The 25344-nt window shown below is 41.8% G+C and overlaps 1 protein-coding gene across 1 annotated transcript in view; it reads right to left on the reverse strand.

Moving 5' to 3' along the window:
* TRPC7 (transient receptor potential cation channel subfamily C member 7) overlaps positions 1 to 25344 on the reverse strand; it is a 141024-nt gene that overhangs the window by 49909 nt on the left and 65771 nt on the right. The window contains exons 4-5 of the mRNA XM_003900135.4: positions 12578 to 12742; positions 4257 to 4473 (exon numbers count right to left, since the gene is read on the reverse strand). Of these exons, the coding sequence (XP_003900184.2) occupies positions 4257 to 4473; positions 12578 to 12742 (382 nt within the window). The remainder of the gene's footprint in view (positions 1 to 4256; positions 4474 to 12577; positions 12743 to 25344) is intronic.

Consider the following 25344-nt stretch of genomic DNA (forward strand, 5'->3'; position numbering starts at 1 on the left):
TGGAATTGTTCTTGACTGCTCTCTTTCTCTCACGTCTCATACACGATCCAATTGTAAGTGTTATTGATTTTACCTTCAAAATGTAATCACAATATGCCACCTCCTCAAACCGACCATTTCCTTCCTGTCTGAATTACTGCAGTGGCCTCCTAATTGGTCTCCTTACTTCTGTTCATATCTCACAGTCACCTGTTCTCTACATAACAGTCAGTGATCCTTTAAAAACTGAAGTCATATGATGTCGCTTTTGTGCTGAAAACTCTCCAAAGGCTACCTCCTCTGACTTCATCTCTACTTCTCTTCTCCTCATTCATCTACATCAGCCACACTAGTCTCTTTGCTGTTCCTTGAACATGTCCAGCTTGCTCCTGAATCCAGGTTTAAACACATACTATTCCTTCTGCCTGGAATGCTTTTCACCTTATCAGAGTAGAGGGATAAGAGGGCATGCTCTTACCTGCTCAACTACTCTGATAAGGTGAAATTTGAAAAGTGATTTGAAGCAGGAGGGGAAGCAAGTCATGTGGATATTTATTCAACTCACCTCTCTCAATGAGATAAATTTGATTATTGGCTGGATATTTGAAGATACTAAGATATTATTAATTTTCTTTTAGGCTTGATAATGTTTTTCTGGTTCTCTTTTAGAAAAAGTGTTCTGATTTCTGTTACTAGCCTGGATGGAGTAACAAACAGGTTAAAAAACAAAAAACAAAACAAAAGCAAACATAAATAACTATTTTTAGGCATTGGAAATAGGCAGCATGGGACTGTGATCCCTAAGTAAAGGGAAACAAGTGAGGCAAGCCATATGACCACCATAGCTTGCTTTCTGGAGGCACATTCCAGTCTGTAGTGCATGGAGAGGGATCCCAGAAGCGTAGCAGGCAGTCTCACTGAGTTGAAGAGACAGAATGGGGTTTTGGAAGGCTGAGGTGATTACATGTTGTGTGGCAGAGCTCCAGAGAGAAGGGCAGTATGCAGAAACAAGCAAGCAAAGAAACAAATCAAACAAAACTAAACAAACAAAAGACACCACAAATTTAAATAGGGGTTCTTTGGAATGTTTGCTGAAAACTAAGTCATGAATTCATAGAGAGAAACTCCACAAACAACTGCCAAGCAGCTGTAAGCCAAACAGTTTTCAGAGCTCACCCAGAGTGGGGAGATACTTGAGCTCTGATCATCCAGAGTTGACACTCCTTGTTGATTACCCAGAGCATTCAATAGAGACCCCAGAAGTGTGTCTCTATAGTACAAAGATAAACCGTCTTTACAGTAAGTCTTCTCCAGATCCACTATGAGAAAGCTTTACATGGATCAAACTCATCACAAGTGACATAACAGCCTGTCAGAATAATGCTGAAAACTTTGAAGGAAGACAAAATCCAGAGGCTCACAATCATAACATGCAGAGTGCCCATCATTCAACAAAAAATTACCAAACATTTCAAGATGCAGGAAAAGGTCATCCATAATTAGGTAGCAAGATTGGTCAATAGAAATCAACCCAGGAATGACAGAGATGGTGGAGTTAGGAGTCAAGGCTTCAAAACAGTTACTGTAAACATGTTCAAGGATTTAAAGGAAAATACAAAAATGATGAGAAAGGAAATGGGAGATATAAAAGAGAACCAAGTAAGATTTTAATAATTGAAAAATATAATATCAGAAATGAAAAACCCACTGATTGGAATTAAAATCACAAAAACCACAGGAAAAAAACATCAGCGACTGTGAAGCACAGAAAGAAAAAAGATTAATAAAAGGAAAAAGAAATGTTACATTTCAGTGATGTACACAAATGTTTACAGAATAAATTTATGATAACTGGGGTTTGTTTCTAAATAATTCAAGATTAGAGAGAAGGGAGATGGAGGAAGTATAGATGGAGCAAAGATTGGCCATGAATTGGTAACTGTTGAACATGGGAGATAGATCCATGGAATTCATTATGCTCTTCTCTTGATGTTTTGCGTTTCATTAAAATTATTTGTAATAAAAAATTTGAAAACATTCTCTAGGAAAGAAAAAGTAATTAGAATCTTCCTTCTGGAAAGAGGCCAATGAGAAATAAGTTCTTCCCTCTACAGCACTTCTGATTTAATAGTCTTGAACTCTGCTTTGAGTATCAGAAGCAGGGACTAAGCTATACAAGTTGGGGATCCTATAGCTAGAGACACATGCCTCTTATTGGAATAATGCTCTGACACCCAGGAAGAGAAATATGAGGACTCAGGAGGAAGTCCTTGTTCAAGAGGTTCCATTAACAGTAGCTACACCTGTTCAAGGGAAAGTACGGTTGCATTTACCAGAGTCTTCTACCTGGGGTCCAAGTGGGAAAATGGGGTGGGTGGGTGATTGGTGCTGTAAATACTTTAAATTTTATTCATAAATCCAACATGTGAGATTTTTTCTAAGCGCCTAGTGTCAAAATGCTCAATTTAGTTAAACAATGGCATATGTACTAGGGAGAACTGGGACAGATTCTGAATTGTGAAGGTAAGGCCACAGAACTCACTCTGTAACAAACTTTAATGTCCCTTCACAACTTTAGTGCCAGTGACTCTACTAAATGAGCCTTTGGTCACAGGGTTGCTGGTTTTTTATTTTTATTTATTTTTTAAATTTTAGACAGAGTCTTGCTCTGTCGCCCAGGCTGGAGTGCAGTGGCGCAATCTTGGCTCATTGAAACCTCTGCCTTCCAGATTCAAGAGATTCTCCTGCCTTAGCCTCCTGAATAGCTGGGATTACAGGTGCACACCACCTTGCCTGGCGAAATTTTTTGTTTTTAGTAGGAGCGGGGTTTCACCATGTTGATCAGGTTGATTTCGAACTCCTGACTTTGTGATCCGCCTCCCTCGGCCTTCCAAAGTGCTGGGATTACAGGTGTGAGCCACTGTGCCTGGCTGGGTTGCTGGTTTTATAAAGTCCCTTGAAAGCCTGGTGGGTTATCCTTCCTATGCCCTTTGGATAAAACTGTTCATCTCATCTTCCTTTGCCTATTTAGAAATCCAACTTAGAGACCATTTTTCCAACTGGTCTCAGCTTAGGCATCCATAGGATGTTCTCTAGTGGTTCTACTCTTGTAGCACTCTTGGGCTATATTATTTAATTAGCACAGGCCATATGTTAGGTTACCTTTTCAGGTGTTTGTTCCATTGTGATTTTGTTGATTGATGGCACAGACACATTGACCCTGAATACATTTTGACTCATTGTGAATATAAACATAATGAAAATTATACCAATATTAAATTTTTGTCCAGAAAGCAAAATCTGAGGTGAACACCATTAAGCCAATTGAATTACTTGGTCAAATCTTGATATTGATTTTTTGTCTTTTTTTATCTTCTGTTTTGCTTGTTTTACTTAAAATATTACCATCAAATTCATTTTACATATTTTTGATGTAAATCTTAAAATTTATTGATAAGGTTTATATACAGAGTCACTGATTTTAGTTTTTGCAATTTTTAATTTTTTCCTACTAAGACTGATTTTTTTTTAATCAACCGATTTTGCAGCTCTCATTGTTAGAAAAATCTATAACACATTTTGCCACATTCAATTTTAGTCACTGCCAGTTTTATTTTATTTTGATTATTCCTTCTAGTAATGGTTCTCATAAATTGGGTAAAAGACAGCCTTTCTTAGTTAATCAATGAGGAAATTGGGAACAATTTCCTTGGCAGCTCCAGTGGCACACCATGGCAACATGAAATACCACTACAAGAGGAATTTCATAGCTTTTTAGTACACCCACTTACACAAATAATAAGAAAATGTTACTCCTGTAAGTTTTTAGATGTATATTTATTATCACAGTTCTACTATATACCAATATTTAGTGATAACAGAAATATCTTTTAAGCTATGCAATTTTATGCCCTTTTTAAAAATCTGAACTTGTTTTCTTAAGACTTCCGATGGACTATGTTTAAATGATCAAAATAATATGTTTTCCCATGAAACTACTTTCAATATATGTATAATGAATGTTCAATGTATGCACTTAAAAAATTTCTGGCCCCCCCTCCGCCACCCCAAACATTTCCTTTCAAAACTGGAGTTTGTATACAGGTCTGTGTATCTTAAAGACAGAAGATAACTATGACTTTCTTGTTGGTAATCTACTCACCATTTTGTCTATCAAGAGTACCCTGAAGAGGGGAGGAAGAAGTTCAGAAGTCAGAGTTTAATAATGTCCTACTATAATTAGCAAGGAGAGAATAAAAGTAGAGTGACTTGCTTACCTAAGACCCACTTCATAATGAGCATTTCTGTCCAGGAGAACTGTGTGGTTTTCACTCTGAAGATTTGTTTTGGGTAGTCTGTGAAGGTTTCATTTGGCAGGGTTTTAACACCTTCAAATCGGTCAGATGCATTCACAACTAATAATCCCAAGAAGATTGTAAAAGAAACTGCATGAGCTACAAACTTCATGAAAGGGCTCCTCAGGGTTCGTCCTAGCTGGAAAGAAAACATGTGCAAGACATGTTAAACTGGCTCTAGGTGGATGCAAGTCTTTTTTTAAAACACCACTTTCACCAAGGTTTAACCAGAGAATCCTTCGTCTTGGACAGAAACTGCTAACTGAACCCATATAACATTTTTTCTTGAACTTTTATGTGAGATGCTGCTTGACCAAATTTACTTGGTCAATATTTTCCCATTTAGAAGACTTAGTGGGAGGGGCTAAAAGAATTGATAGCACACACCTGACAATCACCATGTTACATCTGATTGCACTGATACCTCCAACTGCATGAATATGAAAAAATAATGTCTGCATAAAGTTCACAATTTTAAAAAATGTGCTCTGAGTATGCTCAGTTTTTGTTTAATCTACTCACTTGAGCTTCATTCTTAGAGTATTTGTTCTCAACCTTTCTTGTATGTTGATACATTTATTTAAAGCTATACATTTCTCACTAGGTACTGCTTTAGCTGCCTTCTCCTAAATTTTCCCTTGTAGCATTTTCATTGACATTCAGTTACAGTATTTTATACATTATATTTTTATTTCATTTTTAACTCAAGGATTATTTCATTTCCAGACACAGAGGACTTTTTTTTCTTCCTGCTTTAAAAAATTTGAATTTTATTGCAGCATCTTTATAGAACATAGCCTCTATGATAGTATTCTAAAATTCATTGAGGTTTTGCTTTTGGTCTAGTGCCTGAAATGTCACAAGCTGGAAATGGTCCAAAAGATGCCCTATTAAGGAGCAAATACTAGTCACATCTTCTCTATCTCATGGCACCCCATCCAAAGGCCACTTGGATCTTTGGGATCGACTTGAGGGCTGCACATTGAGTACTTGCCAACCTCCTGTTAATGAACTCAGTTGGGACTTTTCCAGCTCATTGCCCTAATCTAAGCACCAAATCCTACCCCTCATCCAGGTACGATAATAAGAGCAAAGAGGAACATCTTTTCTGAAGCTCAGTTTCTTTTCCAAGGTAGATACTCAATTATAACCAGTGACTGATTACTTGACTTTCACATTCTGCCTCATTCAGCAGTTCTAGAGTGAAATGTTACCCAGGAGATAGACTATTGGTTCAACAGAAGATCAGTTACAGGGGTTTCTCTAAGTAGAATTTTCCCAATTGTGACTATGTTCAACACAACATTTATAAATCAGATGATTTGATAATGTTCTTTTAATGTGCTTCAGTATGTTAATCATCCACTTTAATTATTGTAGTTATTAGCATAACATTATTATGATTCTGATGCTACAGAACCCATTTATTAAAATAAAGTATTAGTTTTTATCTTTTTAAAAATCTGGATTTTAAAAAATATTCAAACATTAGGAATCCCTGCTTGTGTTAGAATTCATCTGTGTATTGTCATATGACACTAGGAATAACTTCAGAAATATAAAGAGATGTTGGCCGGGTGCGGTCGCTCACACCTGTAATTCCAGCACTTTGGGGGGCCGAGGTGGGTGGATCACGAGGTCAGGACACAGTGACAAGAAACAATGTGATGACCACCTAAGGCTGTCTCCTGGATACGCCAAAACATCCCAAAGCCCTGGTTGGGAAATGGGGCTCCAAGATGCTAACAGCATCTTGGAGCCCCATTTCCCAACCAGGGCTTTGGGATGTTTTGGCGTATCCAGGAGACAGCCTTAGGTGGTCATCACATTGTTTCTTGTCACTGTGTCCTGACTGAGCTGGTGATGAGAGGTGAAGGGAGATGGAGAATGACTGCAGGGAGGAGACTAGAGCGTGAGGAGAGGGGAGACTGAAGAGAGGGCAAGGGATACTAGGTCTTGTGTATCCCAGCAAGATTTCAAGAGTATTAGAAAAAGCTGGGGAACTCTGGAAAAAGCTGGGGAACTCTGAGATAGACACAACTCTTAAGGGGTCAGTTTTCCCCATCCTTTATCTGTGGGCTTTACCTAGTATATTCAGTGATCATCTGGATGAGGATGTGGGGTATACCTCTCCAACTTCTCACCCAGGTGAGGCACCTGATTGCTGGAATTTGTATGTAACTGCATCCAAGCTGGCTTTGGGTTTCCCCAGAAGACCTGGTTTAAGGAATTTAATATTCTCTTTGTTACCTCCTTCAAGCTGTTATTTTCTAGAAGAAGATGAATCTGCAAAAATTATTATATTTACTATAAACCATAATAAAAAGTCCTGATAATGTCTTTTGGTGATTTGATGGAAAGTTACCCTGGGCTCAGTTCCCACTTGATCTAGGTCATAGAGAGGAAAAGTGAGGTTGGGAATTGATGTTCTTTTCCTATACTTCTGGGTTTGAATACATCGTTTTATCTGGTAAAACTTTGATAAAGGTCAAATGAGATCCAGTCATTTCAATGGTATCCTTTTTCTTTATTTGTAAAATTCCCTATTTGACTCACACAGATAATTTTTGAAGTAAATTACCTTTGGGGAAAATTTCCTCCATTTGCAAGGCCACCAGATGAGCCAAAAGAAAGGAGAAAAGTCAACCAATACATGCCAGCAGCTCTTAGCTGCAGAATCGTTAAAGCTGGGTCAGGTACTAGCATTAGGTGTAAAAAGAGATGAAGATGTGGGCCTTAGCCCACTGTGCCTGGAGTGCAGAACTGAGGAGCCCAAAAATGTGGTCTAAAGCAGTTCAGTCATTACTAGGACCTTATGAGCTGAGAACACGTCAGGAAATAAAAGCTTGTAGAACTGAAGTCTCTGGCTCACCCCAAGCTTCCTGGCCACTATTCTTTGGCTCTGAGAAATATATGAATGTCAAAGCAACTGAATAGTGCCCCTGTATTGGCTCTAAACAAACTGCCTTCATGGACCCTCGGGGTGGGCACCTGCGTTTACTGGTCAGCACCAAGTCCGTGTTCCATGCCACTGGGCTCTTAGCCCCCACAAGTGTAAGCACCTAAGTGGGACCTGGATGTGCGAATCCTCACATCCCAACAACATAGGCCTGTGACTGTGATTGTGGTACATCACTCAGATAAGGTTTCCAGCATCTTCCTAGTCTTTTATGACAGACTCCTTCACCAAATGCCACCCTCACTTTCCACTGGGTGCCATGGTCTTAAGCAAGGGCCTGGCTTACAAGTTAGAAACTGAGTGAAAGCAAACTTGGATTAATCGTTTCCAAAAGAATCATGCACAGCTTTAATGTTGGGTGATTCTCAAATGTTAGCGAGATCCTGGTTAAATTAGAGGCAGATTCCTCAAGATGCTCCCCCTGAAACTCTTATTCAAAATGTCTAACACAGGGCTCAGGATTTTTCCCTTTTATGATGGGGTGGGATAGTGATGGTGTTTACTGGGTGCCTGTAATCAGTGTTCTCACATTACAATGTCAGTCTACACATTGTAATGACTTGATATTTCTCCACATATTACAATGTGAATCCACACTTTGTTCTGGGGGCTGAAGAGGGATTTACAAAGTAGGACTCCAGTGAAAGAAAAGAAAGGGACAGAGTTTGTCATCTGGTTGTTTTGACTTCTTTCTAAAAAAGTCCTACCAACTTTTAAGATCTAAATCAAGTCCATTTCAAGGTCAGTTAGTCAGCAGCTAAGATGTCTACATTAGGCGTTGAAGGTTGTAATGGTGCTAGTGTAATGGGCATGTGCATTTGCATGCAGCGGTTAAGGGCAGATCTCTGGAGCCAGAGACTCTAGGTTTAAACCACAGCTTCATATATATTTTTAAAAACAAGTTATTTAATCCCTTAGTGTTTCAGTTTCTTCTTCTATAAAATGGGGATAAAAATAGTGCCAACTGCATAGGGTCAATGTAAGCAATGAATGATTTAATACACACAAAGCAGTTAGAGCAGTGCCTGGTGTATGGGAAGTACTCAATATATGGCACTGGAGGGTCTCAGGACATTCTCCTAAGAGGAATCTTAAAAGAAACTTGACACAAAGGTGGACCCACACGGAGTCCTTATGTGTTTATGCCATGAGCCTGTTTGGGATATCTCTTATAGGTAGCCTGTTGTGCTACCTATATGCAACACAATGCTGGGCACTGGAGGTGATAGAGATAAAACAAACTGTAAGAGTTGGATCTTCCCTTCAAAGTTGCTGATTTTCTAGTGTGGAGAGACACAGGCTAAAAACTGTGGTAGGAAATAGATGGAGAGATGGGGAGAAATGTTGCAGGGCTCAGTCTGGGCTAAGTCTGAAAGTGATCAGCTTCCGGCACTGTTTAATCCTATCTCAGCAGGGTGACAGGTGCTGGACTAGCCTTTTGGACTTGGGAATAGAAGCATTAGTGACGTAAGAGCACCAATGCTGCATTTCCTGACACAAATTTCCCCTCCATGGCTATGCTTCAAAAATTGTGTTGTGATTTTCTTTAATTGAGTGTAGCTCTCTGGTAGAGATAAACGTGGAGAAACAGAGATCTCTGGAGTTGCTGTACTCTTCTGGTTGGGCCCTGAACCACATGGTTTGAGGACCCCTTTCAAGCCATTTCAGCTTTGGTAAGGCAAAACAGAGATCTTTCAAAGCCGCCTGCTCACTCATGCCTTCCTTACTAGATGTTTGTGTTTGGGATGGTGGAGAGAGCGTAACAACTTTATATTTCTCCAAGCAAGGATTATGGCTGTAAGGACTGTTAGATTGCACACTGCAAAGACATAAGGCTGGATTCTAAAGTTGTTTACAGTTCCTCCTGCCTGAGTGCTGGGGCAAATTTTGAGGACACTTGAACAGTTATAGTTAACACGTAATAGATGAAGTCAGCTTCTCTTTCCCTGTTATAATTAAAACTGGTGCAGTTCCTCAGCATTCGCATGATGCTGGTGTCTGCCACATCATATAGAGACACTGTTTGAACCTTTGAAGATGACTGTTATTTATTCTTTTGGCTCGGAGATCTTAAGAGGCAGACAATCTAAATTACAAATCAGAATAGGATAGCAAAGGATGGAAACAGCTTAGGCAGCTATAAAGACCCTTTGATACTGGAGCCCTTGTTGAGAGAATAAAGAACTCTCTAGGCAAACAGAGACCTAACTGCCGTGCGTCCATGAGGATTAGAATTCACTGCTCTCCCAGTGGGCTGCCTGAGCTCAACTAAGTTGGTGATGACAATGAGAAATGATAAACAGAATCACTGTTCTTTCTCTTGACCCAGATAAACCTGTCCCATGCTCCAGGCCTGCATTTATCGTTATATGTAGCCATCTGTGACTTGGTTATCCTCTTCAACCAACATATTAGTAAGCTGAACTTCTGTTGACACCTTTCGCCTTGTGATTTCCTTATTTAACTGTCTTTCTTAGGGACCCTCAGAAACTTAATATAAAAATAGAATCGACAGCCTTGATAATTCAATAGGAAAGAAATGATGCAGTCATTAGGGCTGACTAATCAAGTAATTTTGATGTTTCTAATAGTCTCTAAATGAGGGCAGCAACTATTAGGAGTTAAGTGCACCATTGGGCTGGAAACAGAAATCTCAACATTTACTAGAAATTGATGGGCATTAGTTGATGAAGTTTGCAAGTGACATTTTATGAATACATTTATAAAATAATATCAAGGTCTAAGTTTTTAGAAAGAGGCGTAATAGTGTCATTAGAACAGGAGATCTCTGAAATGACATTGTCCTTTTCCTGGAATTACAGATATAGACAGATGTAAAGACAGTGACCCCTCAGGAGGAGGGCTGCCAGCCCATTAACAGACTTCGCCATTGCCCTCCTTTTGGGAGACATGGTTTTTCTCGGCATCAGGAACCCTTAGAGGGGCTGGTTTTGTCACATGGCAGATGTGACCTCTCTGTAATTCCCAGTAATATCTCTGCCAAAGTTGAAAAGATTTCTTTCTAAATGGTGAAAGGAAAGACTAAAAATATCTTGACTGTTTTATCTGTCCTTTGGCTGCCTCAGAGCAAGTTCGACAGCTCTTTAATGAGGGAATCTTTGGTTGTAATGAGCAGTGCCACCAAGAGTCATCTCATGCCACAGACTCAGTTATCGACATGCCCTCTACTGCACGGAGCTCAGACTTGGAATCTAGAAAGTGCATAGAAGTGACAAGTGGCTTAATGATCAGCTCATGTTTATCTTGAGTTTCTTTTTTTTTTTAGTGTTATTGGAACTTCTGGGGGCACCAAATGTCAATCAAACGAGTATCTAAACAGAGGTGAGGAAACCCCCGTTATGGGTCAAACTTCCTTGCAACTGTTTCCTCCAGAGTGTTACAGAAGACTGCCATAGGTCTGACCCCTATGTCCCGGGTGCTATTAGCTTCCTGGATTTACTAGGCCCAAGAAATTCTAGAAATCCCTCTCTGCAACCACACACTTTAATGGGATCACATCTGCATGTGTACCAAGATTCTTCTCAGAGCTACCAGAATTCCAAACAATTTAGTCAGCAACTGGCACATCATCTCTTTCTGAGTCTTTTCCCAGGCCACTAGGCAGTCAGAGGCAAACCAGTTTGCTCCTGTTGGCTAGTCCCAGGTTCCTGGAAGCTGTCACATTTAGCTTTGCAGCAAAAGTGAGGATTGGCAGCACTTTCTCCACAAAGTTGCTGCTATTTTAATGATTGAACAGCCTAGAATTTGTTCTGGGGTTCAGAGAGAGTGAAGTTAAATGTCCCTACTCACTGGGGCTCTGGGTGAAGGCAACTTACAATACAGACTGTGCTTAAAACCCATGACCAGCTTCAAGCCAGCTTTAAATCTGGTTAGTTTTTTCACACACTGTGTTTTTTCAGCTCATAATGAAGGAGAGAAAAAATTGCCTTTACCTACATGTGTATTATTTGGGAAATTCTGATCTGAAAGTTCCTGGCATGATAGACTGCCATAGAAGCAAAATCCTCAATAGATGTGAGGCTGAATACTGTAGAAGTTCAGTGAGAGCGCTTCCATTTTTAATACTACTCTCCAGAAGAAGGATCTGGGGCTTGACCTCTCTCTGAGACCCTGCACCTACTCTGAGGCAGTCAGTTCATTGATTGTCTGGTTAGGTGGCCTCACCAGCAGCCCCGAAGTCTCACAGCTGTCACTCTGGTATGAGTTACTCCTAAGCAGAGTTGACAAGAGGGTCGGTTCACTGGTGACAGTTTTATTAACCACATTACCTGATCAAATTGCCTGTGGAACTAATCTCCCTGCAGTCATATTTCTCCTACTGAATGTTGATTACCTAAGCTTAATTCCTTTTTAAATGTATCACTAGGTAAATGCAGCTTTAGAACCTTTAGTGACAATCTTAAACCCATGAAACATACTTCAAAATTTCTGCATGGTTTGGTCTTAAAAGCACTGACTCTCCCCCGAAGCTGGAGTGCTGGTACTTTGTGTGGCTTTGACCCATGTGACTGGGATGTGGGGATGGTGGAGCGGGCAGTAGGGCAGCTTGGCACCTGCAGGTTCCACTCCTTCTATCACTGGTGGGCACTGGACCCTCCCCCTCAGGGAAATAACACTCCTTTTGAGCTCTTCTCTTTCCTTTGCCTTTTTCCTTCCTGCAATCTAATTAGTTGTCCATGTGAGCCAGAACCTCATCAAAGGGGCCAGGGAAACTAGGAAGATGTTTGCAGTGGGTCTGCAGTACCCCAGCATGAGCTGTGTTTGATTTCCAGCCTACTAGTCATTTCTCTTTTCTGGACCTACTTCATAAAGCATACATGTCACAATGTAATTGAGACTGTGAAATGAGATATTCCATGAAAAGGGCTTAGAGAAGAGAAACTACTCAAATGTTGGCTATTACTATTACCATGATTACAATTATTATACTGTGGGTTTGGAGGACATGCTTAGGACATTGCATAATTAGAAGAAGAAAAGTATCTTTATTCTCAATTCTGTTATTAATCCTTTCAAATTATGCCTCTCATGTTTAAAATTTTATCACTCCTGTCTCTCTTTGAAAAAAAAAAAAAAGATTTAAAAAAGCACGTCTTAACATTTTTCCTTTTATGTGGTTTCCTACTTTCACTGGGCATCTCAGGAATATTTTCTTTAAATATGGGAAAAAATCAACTGCTAATTTGAATAAAATGGACTTCAGATCATGCTAAGAAGAGAGAAGAAATAACCGCAAACGACATGCACCTTAAGCAGTCTGTACCTTGCTGCACGGAGCAATCCAATAGGCTATGGCGAGAAAAGGGAGGCCTATGGAGACTCCAAAGACAGCCAGGAATTTCACAGCGATAGACTGTTGACGTAAGCCTGAGAGATTTTCATACCACATGGTAAGCAATTGCTGCTGACAGTTAGGATGAGCAACGAACTGTAAAAACAAAACAAAAACAAAAACAAAACGCAAACAGGAAAATGGCATCGATAGCACTTGAACAGTATACAACCTAGGAGTGGCTGGGGGCTGAAATGCTCCACCTGGGGGTGGTTGAGGAACCTGCAGTGGGTGGGGGTGAGGCGTAGGAAGGGGGCCTTCTGACTTGGGGATGCTGAAGAGCTTTGTGCTGTGGCCAGAGTCCTTGCAAGACTGGCTGAATTCACACTTTGCAAACTGGGTCTAGAAAAGTCTCAGGCACAGAAAATGAAAGTCAGCTTTTGGGTACATGCTTGTCTTCAATTCAGGCTGTTCAGCTGACCAAGGGAGACTTATCTCTGGGCAGAGTTCACTTGGGAAGGAACACAGAGGAATGGATGGAGCATGAATGGGGTTTTGGAGTCAGACATGGATGTGAATTTTGTTCTACCCCCTACTAGCTGGGTGACCTTGGGACAGTTATTTAACCTCTCTGAGCTTTAATATTCTTATCTGCAAAACAGAGTTTATCACATTGTCTTGGAGGATTAAATGATATTGTAAAAAACCTCTCTTTTCCTATGTAGTCCAAAGAAAAATGCTTACAGTGTTTCCAGAGGATGTTAAAACTCCTCAGTATTTTCTTACTGGATCCCAGTGGTGTTGGGCTTGAATCCAGTTTTTTTGTGGCATGATGGAGCATCGCTACATTGGATGCTCCACAGAGTAGCTTCCTTCTGGGACATCATGCACCCTTCTTACCACCACTTCTCTCTCTTGAAACTGTTCTACCCTAATGCCTAGGTTACAAGACAGACCTCTTGTGACCCTTTTTTATTGTGTGACCATGTCCTGCCCTCACCCCTGGATTCAGCTTATTGGACTAGGAGTGGAACCCTGACCTAAACTGGGCCCATCAAGTTTTCTCTCCTGGGTGTTTGGGACTATATTGAGAGAGGCAGTCTATTTATTTAGTGCAGAGTTATCATGTCACCTTGGACAGTCTGGGCAGCTATATTCCACTTTGTGGACTAAGTAGCAAAACAAGTCTGTTGAAAACAGAAAGAGAATGGTGCGCAGAAAGAGGCTGAACTAGTGTTTGACCTCTTTAGGGCTCAGCTCCACTCTACCCATGTGGTCCATGAGACATTTTTATGTTCACAGACAAAATGTTTTGTTTTCTGCTTTATCCAGCATATTGGCTTTAGTTGTTGCCACCAGAACATCCCTTTTCTGCAAATAGTAGTTGCTGATTGGCCATTTGTTTAGTTGAGTCAGGGTCAACTGGAAACTGGTAATAGGCAATATTTAAGCAAAATTTATGGGAATAAAATTTACATTTGAAAAAAATATTAGCTTATTTTTGCCCCATGACAGGAGGAAGCCTTTGTTTGCTTTTGACAGGTCTGCCCTTTGGCCCCACTCAGGATACCCATGTGCTGCCAGAGCATGGCTGGGCAGTATAGACTAGAGAAGATAGACTGGGCATTTTTCAAAGGGATGACTTATCAACTGAGTACCCTGGAACGTCATGTGCTGATTTTCATCTCATTTGCCTCCCTGAGTATTAAGGGGACATATACAACGATTCCTGGGAAATGTGAAACATTCCCTTTTCATTACAAGAACAATATAAATAGAGCTATTTTAAAATTCACAATGTAAGTGACAACATGTTTCCCGTTTCTGTGAACTCACAGTAACTCACAGTAACAGCCACACAATCTTTGAGGACACTATCAAAGGTTTCTTTGACCCTACAGCCCCTGACAATACCATTACTTGAAATATTAGATGCAAGTGAGGCTTTTCTTTGTAGCATTACTGGCTTTTCTTTGTGGCATTACTGCTATGCTTTCTCTCCAAGAATAGCCGTGGATTATCCTCAGCCCAGGGAGGAACCCCAAGGACGCAGATCATAAGACATCCTGGGCCCTTCTGGCTCACAATGAAGAGGAGCAGGCAATGGAAAGTCACGCAGACATTTCTGTAATTCTCAGGGTCTAGTCATAGCACAGTCTCAGAGGGAGTGGTGGGTGAGCACGGGGTGCAGTCACTTTTGTTTTTCAACTGCCAGCCTTCTGTGGATACTGAAATGGCCCTGCTTCTGCAGAAATTCATAGTCTGATTAGAAGGCACGACACATGCTGTGAAATAGAGGATGAGTATTTGACTCACCCTATGGCTCCCTGCACTACAGCTGCCTGGGGAGGACTCCTGTCGCAATCCCCATCATTTGCTTCTTGTCTGTATCTGGGAGAGCCTGTCCCATGCTTCTGCTGCTGCTGCTTGGCAGACAGGTCAGCACCACAGATTGGGCAGAAGGCCAGAAGAGCAGAAGCTCTGAAAGAGAACACAGTGGCGACCATTCCCCAGTCTCCCTTGATTGCCTCAGGGGAAGACAGTGGTCCCAGTTAAAACAGAGGGGTCTCTTGGGGCTCTGTCTTCCTCTGACTGGACCTTTGCTAATTTCCACAGCTGCATTTATCCCTCTATAATAAAGCAACCTAGCTTCAGACATGCTATTTGTTTGCAGGTAGACTTTATGATGTAATAAGATAACAGCTGTGGATAGTTGAAGCCCAAATTGCTGTTTACCTCTATCTGGGTACCGTTCTGTACTTGTGGCAGCCCTTCAAAGACAGTTCAATGTGTATCAAAAGATTTTTTTCCCCTGTGATTTTGAAGCATGAAAAAATATCATCCCTGACCCAACGAGGATGAGAGTAGCAAATGAAGCACACCAACAGGACACAAAGAAAACTCTACCCAAAAGGGCACACAGCTAAGGAATAAAGGCAGGAAGAACTCGGGGTGTGACTGGGATTTTCAAAAGCAGAGTCAGAGAGGAACTGATGGAAGAAAAGCTTATAGCTAGAACAGAATAGGAACTCAGAAAATTGGTGTTGTCTTGGGCTTTTTTTCTTTGGCATCTTGCTCACAAAGGGATAGAATGATCAAAGGATGGATGCCACCAAGAGCTATGCCTAGGCCATTCCTGCCTAGAGCGTGGCACACTTGTAGGATAATTCTTCAAGGAAAGAACTGATGTGGCTGCCTAGATTTTCCCAGCGACATGATTCACATTCATGATAGTAGGCAGTTTGTAATGGCTGGAGCCGAGAACATGCGAAGGAGTTCACATGGGGCTGAGCAGGCTCTTAAGAGAAAATAAATCAAACTACATTTGTAACTGAGATGGACTGTCCAAGGAGCTGGGTGAGGGAGGGTCTGGAGAGGAGTGGGCCTGCAGGGAGAGATAGGAGGGGACACTGAGACAGAATTTTCTGTAATGGAAAGGCTGACTCTGCCCTACTCAGGTGACAGTCTCTCTTTTCTCTCAAGTAATTCTTAGTCACTCCCTTTCATTGTACTTATAGTTCTGCATGATCCCCTGCTGGAGAGAAAACTCCTCCTGGAGGCTCCTGTGGTCGTTAGCATGTTGTTCATGAATGGGCACTGTTTGAGTAAATGGCATGGCCAGAGTTCTCTGCTTTCAGATTGCAAATCTGCTGCCATCCACAGGACCAAAATTGCCTTCCTTCCTCATTGCCCCTCTGAGGTGGCCGACTCCCTGCACTTCTGCATGCTACCACATCTGGAAGAGGCATGTGGGTACCAGAGGCTGAAAATGGCTTGCTAGGAGACACAGTGAACAGATAAATGATTGAATTCATGACTGCTGAATTTATTTTCACTGTAGAAGTGCCAGGAGATTAAGAAACAACAACAACAACTTCCTTAATTCCCAAAGGCAGTTGAGCTAGGAGTTTAAAGAGATGAACCAGGAAAAATTTCACAGCATCATCTGGAGAAATGAGCCCCAAGAAATGAACCAAGGAGAGGGGCAGGGATTGAAACTAAGCTCAAGGGGATTTGGGGCTACAACTTGGGGTTATTTCATACACTCTGCCTAGGCACACCACCCCACTCACCTTTCTGCAGCACTGCCTTCAGAATTTCCCATTTTTTGATCATCTGAGCATCTGTCACATAGCTCCTTGATTGCTAGGAGATTCTATTTTGATGCCTCTATAGATGTCTGACACTCGATTCTACCCTCCCCTGACTCCTCTTCCATGTGTGCACCCCTGATCCCAGCTAACTCTGGAATGCTTCTTGGTCATTTCTACAGCTGGGGGTTCTGCCAGCAGTTGCTGACTGAGCCTTTCTGGAAGTCCACTGGGCAGCAAAAGGAGACGGGCCTCTCTGCAGGCTCTTCATTCCCACGGATATTCAATATCAACTATTACGTTAGGTCTCTTGCTCCATTATTCTCAAAGACAGCTCTCTGTTCCTGTATCCCAGGGACAGCAGGACACAAAAAAACTATCTGCCACCTCTCTTTAAGCAAACCTCCAATTTTCTACACCAACAGAGATTACTTACACAAATGCCCTGAATTGTTGGGTTGCTCTGAGGACTGTGCCTGTGACTCAGCAGCATCTCTCTGACCAGAGAATGATTTTTTGATGAAGAAAGTCCTTAATGAACTAGCCTATGTCTCAGTTTCAGGGTGCCTGGACTTCTTCCAGAGCTGGAGGCAAGCCATTTCCTGAGCGCAGGTGTGAAGGCAGGAGCTGTGGCAGGGCTTTCTGGAGGTAGAAGCATTTTCCTGCACTCACCAGAAGTCCTCTCAGAGTAGAGAGCTCAGAGGGTGCTGATGTGACTGGGTTTCCAGTCTGGTTATGTTGTCATGGCCAGAGTCCCATGGAAGGCTGAGTCAGCTTCTGGCTGGCTCCAAATTACTGCCTCTGCCCTTTCACAGTGTCACAAAGAGGCCACTCTCCATGCCTGGCAGCAACTCTCTCCACCCTACCCGAGGCTGTGCCCTAACCTGAAATCAAAGAAGTGGAAGCCATGTCCAGCAAATTTTCTGGGATTATTTTCAACTCCTCCCCTTCCTGAGCCTTACCATCTAGCCACGCTGCTCTACATGCTGTTCCCAGACATGGCATATGTAGCCACCCCCTGTCTATGTTCAAAGAAGGTCCATCCTGCTCCTCTCTGGTTTAATGCCTCAGCAGCCTTCATGACCCTACTTCCCCTTTGGGAGGCCGAGGTGGGTGGATCACCTGAGGTCAGGAATTCAAGACCAGCCTGGCCAACATGATGAAACCCCATCTCTACTAAAAAACAAACAACAACAACAACAACAACAAAAAACAAAAATTAGCCAGGCATGGTGGGTGTTGCCTGTAATCCCAGCTACTCAGGAGGCTGAGGTAGGAGAATTGCTTGAACCCGGGAGGCAGAGGCTGCAGTGAGCCGAGATTGCACCACTGCTCTCCAGCCTGGGTGATGGATCAAGTCTCCGTCAAAAACAAGCAAACAAACAAACAAAAAACACCCAACTTCCTGTCTACCTCCAAGTCCCACCAAGTTCCTTAGCCCCCAAAAGACATCTTGGACACCTATGGGTCTTATTCTGTAGCCCACTCACTTGGTAATCATGGTTCATAGGTCAAGTTGTGGATAGACATACTCTTATGACTACATCTGGTCTTTTCTGTTATTTTTAATCTTGAAGGAACCAACTGTCTAGGTATCTCCAAGGGTGCGCAGCCTTATGTTTTCCATGTAATAGGTGCTCAATAAACTTCTGTTGAGTGATTGATAAACTGAGTGTTTTGAATCCCCTAAGATTTTCTCCATGATTTTCTCATCATCCCAGAATAATTTCTAAATGTAACAAATCCTGTTACTCAGGGCCTGATGAACACTTAAGTGTCTTCACATCTTTACTAAAAGGCAGGCAGGAAGTGGGCATAAAAGCTAAACCAGGTACTCATCTTCTGGTGTAGGAAAAAATTGAAATATGAGTCCAAAATAAGGTTTGAAGATTATCTCTTGGATTAGATGAGGATTATTTAATTTTTATGTATGCCATGTACCACTGTAAACTGACATCGATCCAGAAAATATTTATTTAATAATAAGGAATCACTAATATTTGCTGAGCACTATTCTGTGTCAGGCCCTGTGCTTACCAGTCATTATATTATTTAACCCTCACATCAGTTCTTTAAGGTGGGGTTGGTAAATCTCTGTTTTAAATATGGAGGCGTTAGACACAGAGAGATTAAGTAACTTGTCTACCATCAGTCACAAAAGTGATTATGATGACAGGGCCTGGACTGGAACCCAGGCCAGTCTGACATCAAAGATAGCATTTTGAACTACATTTACCCTATATTTCCTCAAGGTAGATTTAAAATCAGACTGAAACACCAAAGCACAAGGGATTATGGTGATTTTTCCAACTCCACAAAGGCCAGGGGACTCACCATTTGAGATGCTGTTAGAACTCTCATCTCTCTCTGCCCTCCTGCCTGTTGGTCAGCCAAGTCTCAGTAGAAATAAAAATCAGAAATACACAAGGAGAAGGGCTTGAAGCCACTTTTCTTGATAACTTCATCCTGCTAAAGATGACATCCTGGGCTCAATGTCTTCTACATATAGAGAAGAATAGAAGCAGCTGATTCCATGATGGCTCAAGTGCCTGATCACTTCTTTGTCAGGACCCAGGTTAATGTGGAGGCCACCCAAGCTCAGATTTATAGCCTTGAAAAGTGCAGACTCCATTTAAACAATCACTTTGCTGAAGGACCTAATTAGGATTTCAAGTCCCATGACAAAATCCTACCTGACACTGACATCTTACTAGTAAGAGCAGCAGTTCCCTGAGCCTGAGTTCTGACTGTAATATTCCCAAGTTGGTTCCACAACTCTGCAGGCCTTGCTGGTGGCTGTGCTGTGCCTTGGTTGCAAACGTTCATGGGGTTGGGAACATGCACAGGCTCTAGGTCAGCCTGCCCAGGTGTCAATACAAGCTCCACCACTGATTGCTGAGGAACTGAGTAGCTTAATTCCTTAGGTCTCAATTTCTCTACTTATGGAATGTCCATAATGATGACTAACTCAGGGAGGTTTCAAGGGTTTAGAAAATGCAGTTCCAGTTTTTGGTTTACGGTGCAATTTTTAAACTCAGCAAACTTCTGTTTACCAACATACTGCTTTTTAATTGGTGTAATATTTCTGAAATACAAATCGCTTATATCATGCATCAGATTTTTTAATCAACTAAAGATGTGCTCACTTACAGAGTATTCATCCACTTTCTGTGACTCTAAAGTAGAGAAACTTGATTATCATTAAAAGCAGTTTTTCTTGCATGAATAATTCTTACTCTAGTTCAGAAACTTTATCAACAAGGAGAACACACACCCAAAGGTATTAATATTGATACAGGAAATCTGCATGGGAATCTGTATTTATATTTAATTAAATGAAAAAAGACAGAGTGGGAATGCTTTCTTTAAACCACAGTGTCTGACCAGTACAAAAATGGTGGTCCTAGGTTGATGGAACTGGGATAGGGTGTGGTGGTCATACATTTTTCAAAGAGATTCCCTCATATTATCAAATAAAATATTAGGTCAATTGCAGGCAGATGAAGGAATCAGAGGGAACTATTTGGAGCTTACTTAGAACTATCCCTTTATAATTCTAAATTTTCTAAATTTCTCTTTCAGAGAAATGTGAATGTAATTCAGTAATGAGTTATTTACTTTTCAGAATCACATTTTATATTTTATTTTTACATAATTATTTTTAAATGACACTTTAAAATTCAGTTTAGCTCCTGTGAATTTATATTATAATGCTGATGTATGTATAACATCTATTTTGCCCATATTTTGTTTTTACTTGATGCTTTCATTTGTGTATTGTTTTATACTCAAAATGCACTCAAGATTTAGGGTTACTAATTTTAAATTTTAACCTATGAATTCTTAAAGTTATAAATATTCTTATTACCAGTATTTTGATATTGTGAGACATAAATGCAAAATAAGAGTATAGACATTGGCTCAAGCATTAGAAATAACATGTGTAACCCAAACGTGCCAGGTCTTGGCAGCTGGTTAGCACAAACCTAATACCATTGGCAGACAGTCGTCCATCCATCCACCAGACATACATTAAATGCCTATTGTTACCGGGTACCAAGAACTTTTAGGAATGGAGGACACAGTGAACAAGATGGCCATGGTCCCTGCCCTTGGGAAGCCTGATAATTCCCTAATCTTGATGGTTCTGAGTCTTTCCAGGCTGGACAACAGGGGATTGTTTCATGATAGCCTCCTATGTATTCCTACTCAAGTCACTCTACCTGTCACTCAGTGTACCAAGTGCAGGACATCAGCTCCTCCCTCCTCCCTTCCTGAATGAGCCCCGGGCAGGGCCAGGCCAGTTCCTGGGACACAAGCTGTTGTATGACCAGTTTTCTGCCCTCTGCTGTGTCCTCAGGGGCCAACTTTCTCCTGCAGTTCTGTTGATGGGCCCACATGGTGAAAGTTGCTGGGTTCCTTGGATCTTGATGCCTCCTTGGTGTGTGGGGTGTCTGATTTCTTTGCGAAGGCAGTTGCTTGCTTTCCATTGCTCCTATCTCACTTGCTCTCCATTGCTCCTGTCTCCAGATCTCCCAGAAATGCCTGTTTTCCCCAGAAATGCCTGTCTCTTCTCATGCCCATCTTTTCTAAAAGGGCAGTCCCCCAACAGAGTTGCTGGAAGTGAAACCCAGAGTGAAGTAACGCCTTCCATTGTTCCACAGATTCTCTTTCCTGGGCTCCAGGCCTGCATGAATCCACTTCTGATAATTCCAAGATGAGGATTACTTGTCATAGTTAATTTTACCTCCATCTGAGTGTGAGTTAGCCTCCCACTAAGGCAGGATGAAGAGAGTTGTAAAATCCTGAACCAGTATTCTTAGCTCCCTGCACATAGCTCATTTTGGTTTGTGAGAAGGGAGGTGAAAGGGGTCTGAGCTCAGAACCCTTGCTCATCCCTCACACTTAGGTCTTGACCAGATTTCTTACTTCTGGGAATTTTTAACCTTATTTCCTGTCCTTTCATTTCCCAGCACCAACCTGACCAACAAAGACCCATGTAGACAAAGTTCTAGTTCATTTTCATGTGATTCTGGGCCTTATGCAAACAATGGGGTGTGCTTATCAATGGACATCCACTCTCCTCCAACAATCACTGTAACTCTTCACATGTAGAGTGCACAGAGCACTTTTAAAGGGCATCGCCTAATTCCATTTATCACCCTGCCACTCCTACCCTCGAATACTTCTGCCCTCTTGGTGCTATCTGTGCCTACTCTGCCATCCAAGGCTTCAGTTTAGACAACTTCAATTGCTGTCTTCACTTATTTGAGAAATGTGGAAATTCATCATATCTCAAAACTGGGAAACATTATTTCTGGTAAAGGGCATGTTCTGGTCATGCAGGAGACCTCTGATTTTCTATTCTCAGATGTCAGTTGAGGATATGAATACTCAGCATTCAAGGATAAGGTACCCTGGGCACTTGTGTTTGTGTTTTGCTCCCTTTGTCATTGAGGGACCAACCTCCACACCATGATATGTGTGTATGTGCGCACATGTGTGTGAATATTCACACACCTATATAAATTTCTTAATGAGTTGGGTCAATTTTGGTCATACTTTGAGTGTTGGTTTTTATCCAACCTATGGCAAATAAAATCTCTTTCTCCCAGAATGTTAATATGTTTTAGAAGTAAAAACTGATTCCCATCGGATATTGTGATATATTTAAAGCCACATCTACCTACACTCAAATCTATCTATGCATCCATTCATTCAACAAATATCTACTGAGCCAGGCACTAGGGACACAGAAGTTGATAATAATGTCCTGGCTCTCATTGCCCTCAATGCCTATCAGAGAGACAGTTAAATAGGCAAGTTCAATATAGCTCCAACAGTGCCCTAGCAGGAGTTAACCAGGGGTGTCATGGAACAGCAGAGAAGAGGCACCCAGCCCAAGCAGGAATGTGGAGGGACAGTGAGGAATGCCTTGTTGAGGGAAGGATTTTTGTGCAGAGTTGTGAAAGCTATACCCAGGCCACTGAGAGAAGAAGGGCTGAGGAGAAGGAGCTGCAAAACATTTGGGCTCTAGAGTCAGTGCTTGCTTTAAATCTTGCCTCCGCCTGTGACTGGCTGTGTGAGATTGAGCAAGTTACTTCACCTGTGATCTGTGTCTATTTCATATGTAAAGCAGAGATGACAATATTGATGACACACTGAATGAGTATATTCAAAGCTCTTGGCATGGTAAAGGGCACAGATTAAGAACTTAAAACATTGTTGTTATTGTTGCTGTTATTACTGAAGCCTCAGAGCCTGGCATATTAGGAGAGATGTAGGTAGCTCAGGGTGGCTGGACCATTGAGGAGTAATGGGTCTTGTGAGTCATGCTAAGATGAAGGCTAAACATGACTTGGAAAAGTATGGTGCCTTGGGAGCCAGGTAGAGTTGTAACAGACTGTTAGTTTGGACATACAGGCCAGATATGCATAGCATGGAATTTTTTTGCACACGCAAAAATTTTGCTCTCACTCTTGCCCCCATTGTACTCCCACGTACAAAGAAGCAGAACAATATCCTTCATTTAAATTGCAGCATCAGATAGTCTCAAAAGGTTCCAGGGGTACTTGATTCATGGAACCTGCCCAGTGGACAATGATAATTTATTGCAATATCCAGTATTCTGTTTGCAGCCTCTTTAAATGTTAATGATCACTAATGTAATTATGATTGAGAAAGTTCCTGGGCCAGTGTGGGTCTAATTTAATTTACAAAGCCATCTGGAGCTATGCAGGATTTTTTAAACATTTTTTCCAGACCAAATTTGGATGGCTTCTAGCCACTATAATGTCAAACCTATAGTAAAGACACTACCCTCAGACTCTAAGGATCTAGAAGGGAAGCCCAGTGGCCTGAGGATGAGTCAAAGGACGCAAGGCCGATGGTAGATTTTTTAATCTCCCAGCTGAACAAGAGACCAGATGAATGGCTGCTAACTATGCTTAGAAAAAACAATTCATGTTTCTTCCCATGCCTATAAGGCTTTTGATAGTCCAGTTCTTGCCTCAGTGCCCCTCCATGTATTCCTGAAATGCACCAAGGCCTTCCTTGACAACCCTGCCCAAAAATAGAAGCCTTCCTTGTGCCCCCTACTCGGTTCCTCCTGTCCTCTAACCCTGCTTTGTTATATCACTTGGCAACAACTAGAGTTTATTAAGTATTTATTGTCTGTCTCTGTACTAGAACATAAACTTTATAAGAGCAAGGACTTTTTCTTTTGCCTCATTGCACCTGTACTACCTGGAACAGTGTCCAGTACATAGTATAATTTCAAGGAATACTTATCGAATGCACGAATTTATAAATGAATCCACAACTCATCTCTTTGATTCCACAGTGTACTCCCACAAGTAGGAACTCTCACTCCTCTCTCCTCCTGAGGTAAACGGCATTTCCAAAGATGGTGACAACAATGTCTCCCATCCCACATGCTCTGGAATCAGACCTTGACAATCCTCCATCAAGAGGTGGGTCTAAATCCCTGTGGTGGAAGCTGGGATAACTCTTAATGACTTACTCTGAAGAGGATGCTGCAACACTTTCCAAGATTGAGCCTTAGACATCTTCAGTATCTCCTGAGAAAGCTACCTCTTAGAAGGCAGCTGCCATGCTATAGTTCAGCTCCCCTGCTGTGAGGAAGACCCCCATGCTGTGAGGAAGTTCAGGATATCCATGTGCAGGGAGAGAGACAAAATAAAGAAGCATTGAGGTGCCAGCAATGTGGATGTAGCCTTCTGACATCTTCCATCTTAGTCAAACCACCAACTGAATACAGCTGAACAAATGATTTTAGCATAAGAACATCCCAGCTGAATCCTGCCTGATTTCCTGACCTACAGAATTGTGAGTGAATAAAATGATTGATTCTTTTCCAAACCACCAAGTTTTATGCACCAAAAGATAAGTCGAACACCGCCCATCAGTTTCTAGTTCTCAGCACTCCACATTGTCTCCTTCTCCATGGGCCTGTGGGGCAAGAACTCCTTCCTCGGTCTTCATCTCCTTTCTGCCTTGAACGTTCATCCTCTGCTCCTCTCCCTTCTCAGAGGTAGAAGCATCTCACAAACAACAGCTGCACTTACCTGTGTTGTTAGCTGCACTTACCTATGGCCTCCTGACCGTCTGAAATCTGGCTCTTAAACGCTGCTGAAATTACTGTCTCAAAATCTTGTTAATTTCCTTCTGGTTGCCAGACACACAAATCTGTTCTGTATCTTCCTTCCCTTTGACAGCACTGTGGTCCAGATGCCGCCTACTGCTCCCTAAGCCATGAACACTCGCCTCCCTGGACCCAATCTGTGTGTCTGGGTGTCTGAATAACCTTCCTGGGAGATAAGCCTGTCTTGTTTTCTTGCCTGAAAATTCATCATAGAAGAATGAGTGACATTTTGCCTTCCACCTCCTTAGGAGGTGGCCAGGAGGGCTCTGTGTTCTGGTGGTTGTAGCTGAGGAAGAAGTTAATAGTTTCTTGAGATTTCAGGAATAGTTTTGAATATCACATGCAGGCTTTTTGGGGGGATTGGGGCTTGGTGAAGAGGAGGGTCTGGAGGAGAGTCCTTGGTGTTGGAGAGATGTTTCCTGAGACCAGGAAAGGGGAGTGGGGCTTGAATGTCTTCCGTGGGATGGCAGGCATCAAGGTCCAGTTGAACTCCCTGCCTTGGA

This window comes from Papio anubis, chromosome 5 (genome assembly GCF_008728515.1).
Source record: "Papio anubis isolate 15944 chromosome 5, Panubis1.0, whole genome shotgun sequence".
Classification (NCBI taxonomy): Eukaryota; Metazoa; Chordata; class Mammalia; order Primates; family Cercopithecidae; genus Papio; species Papio anubis.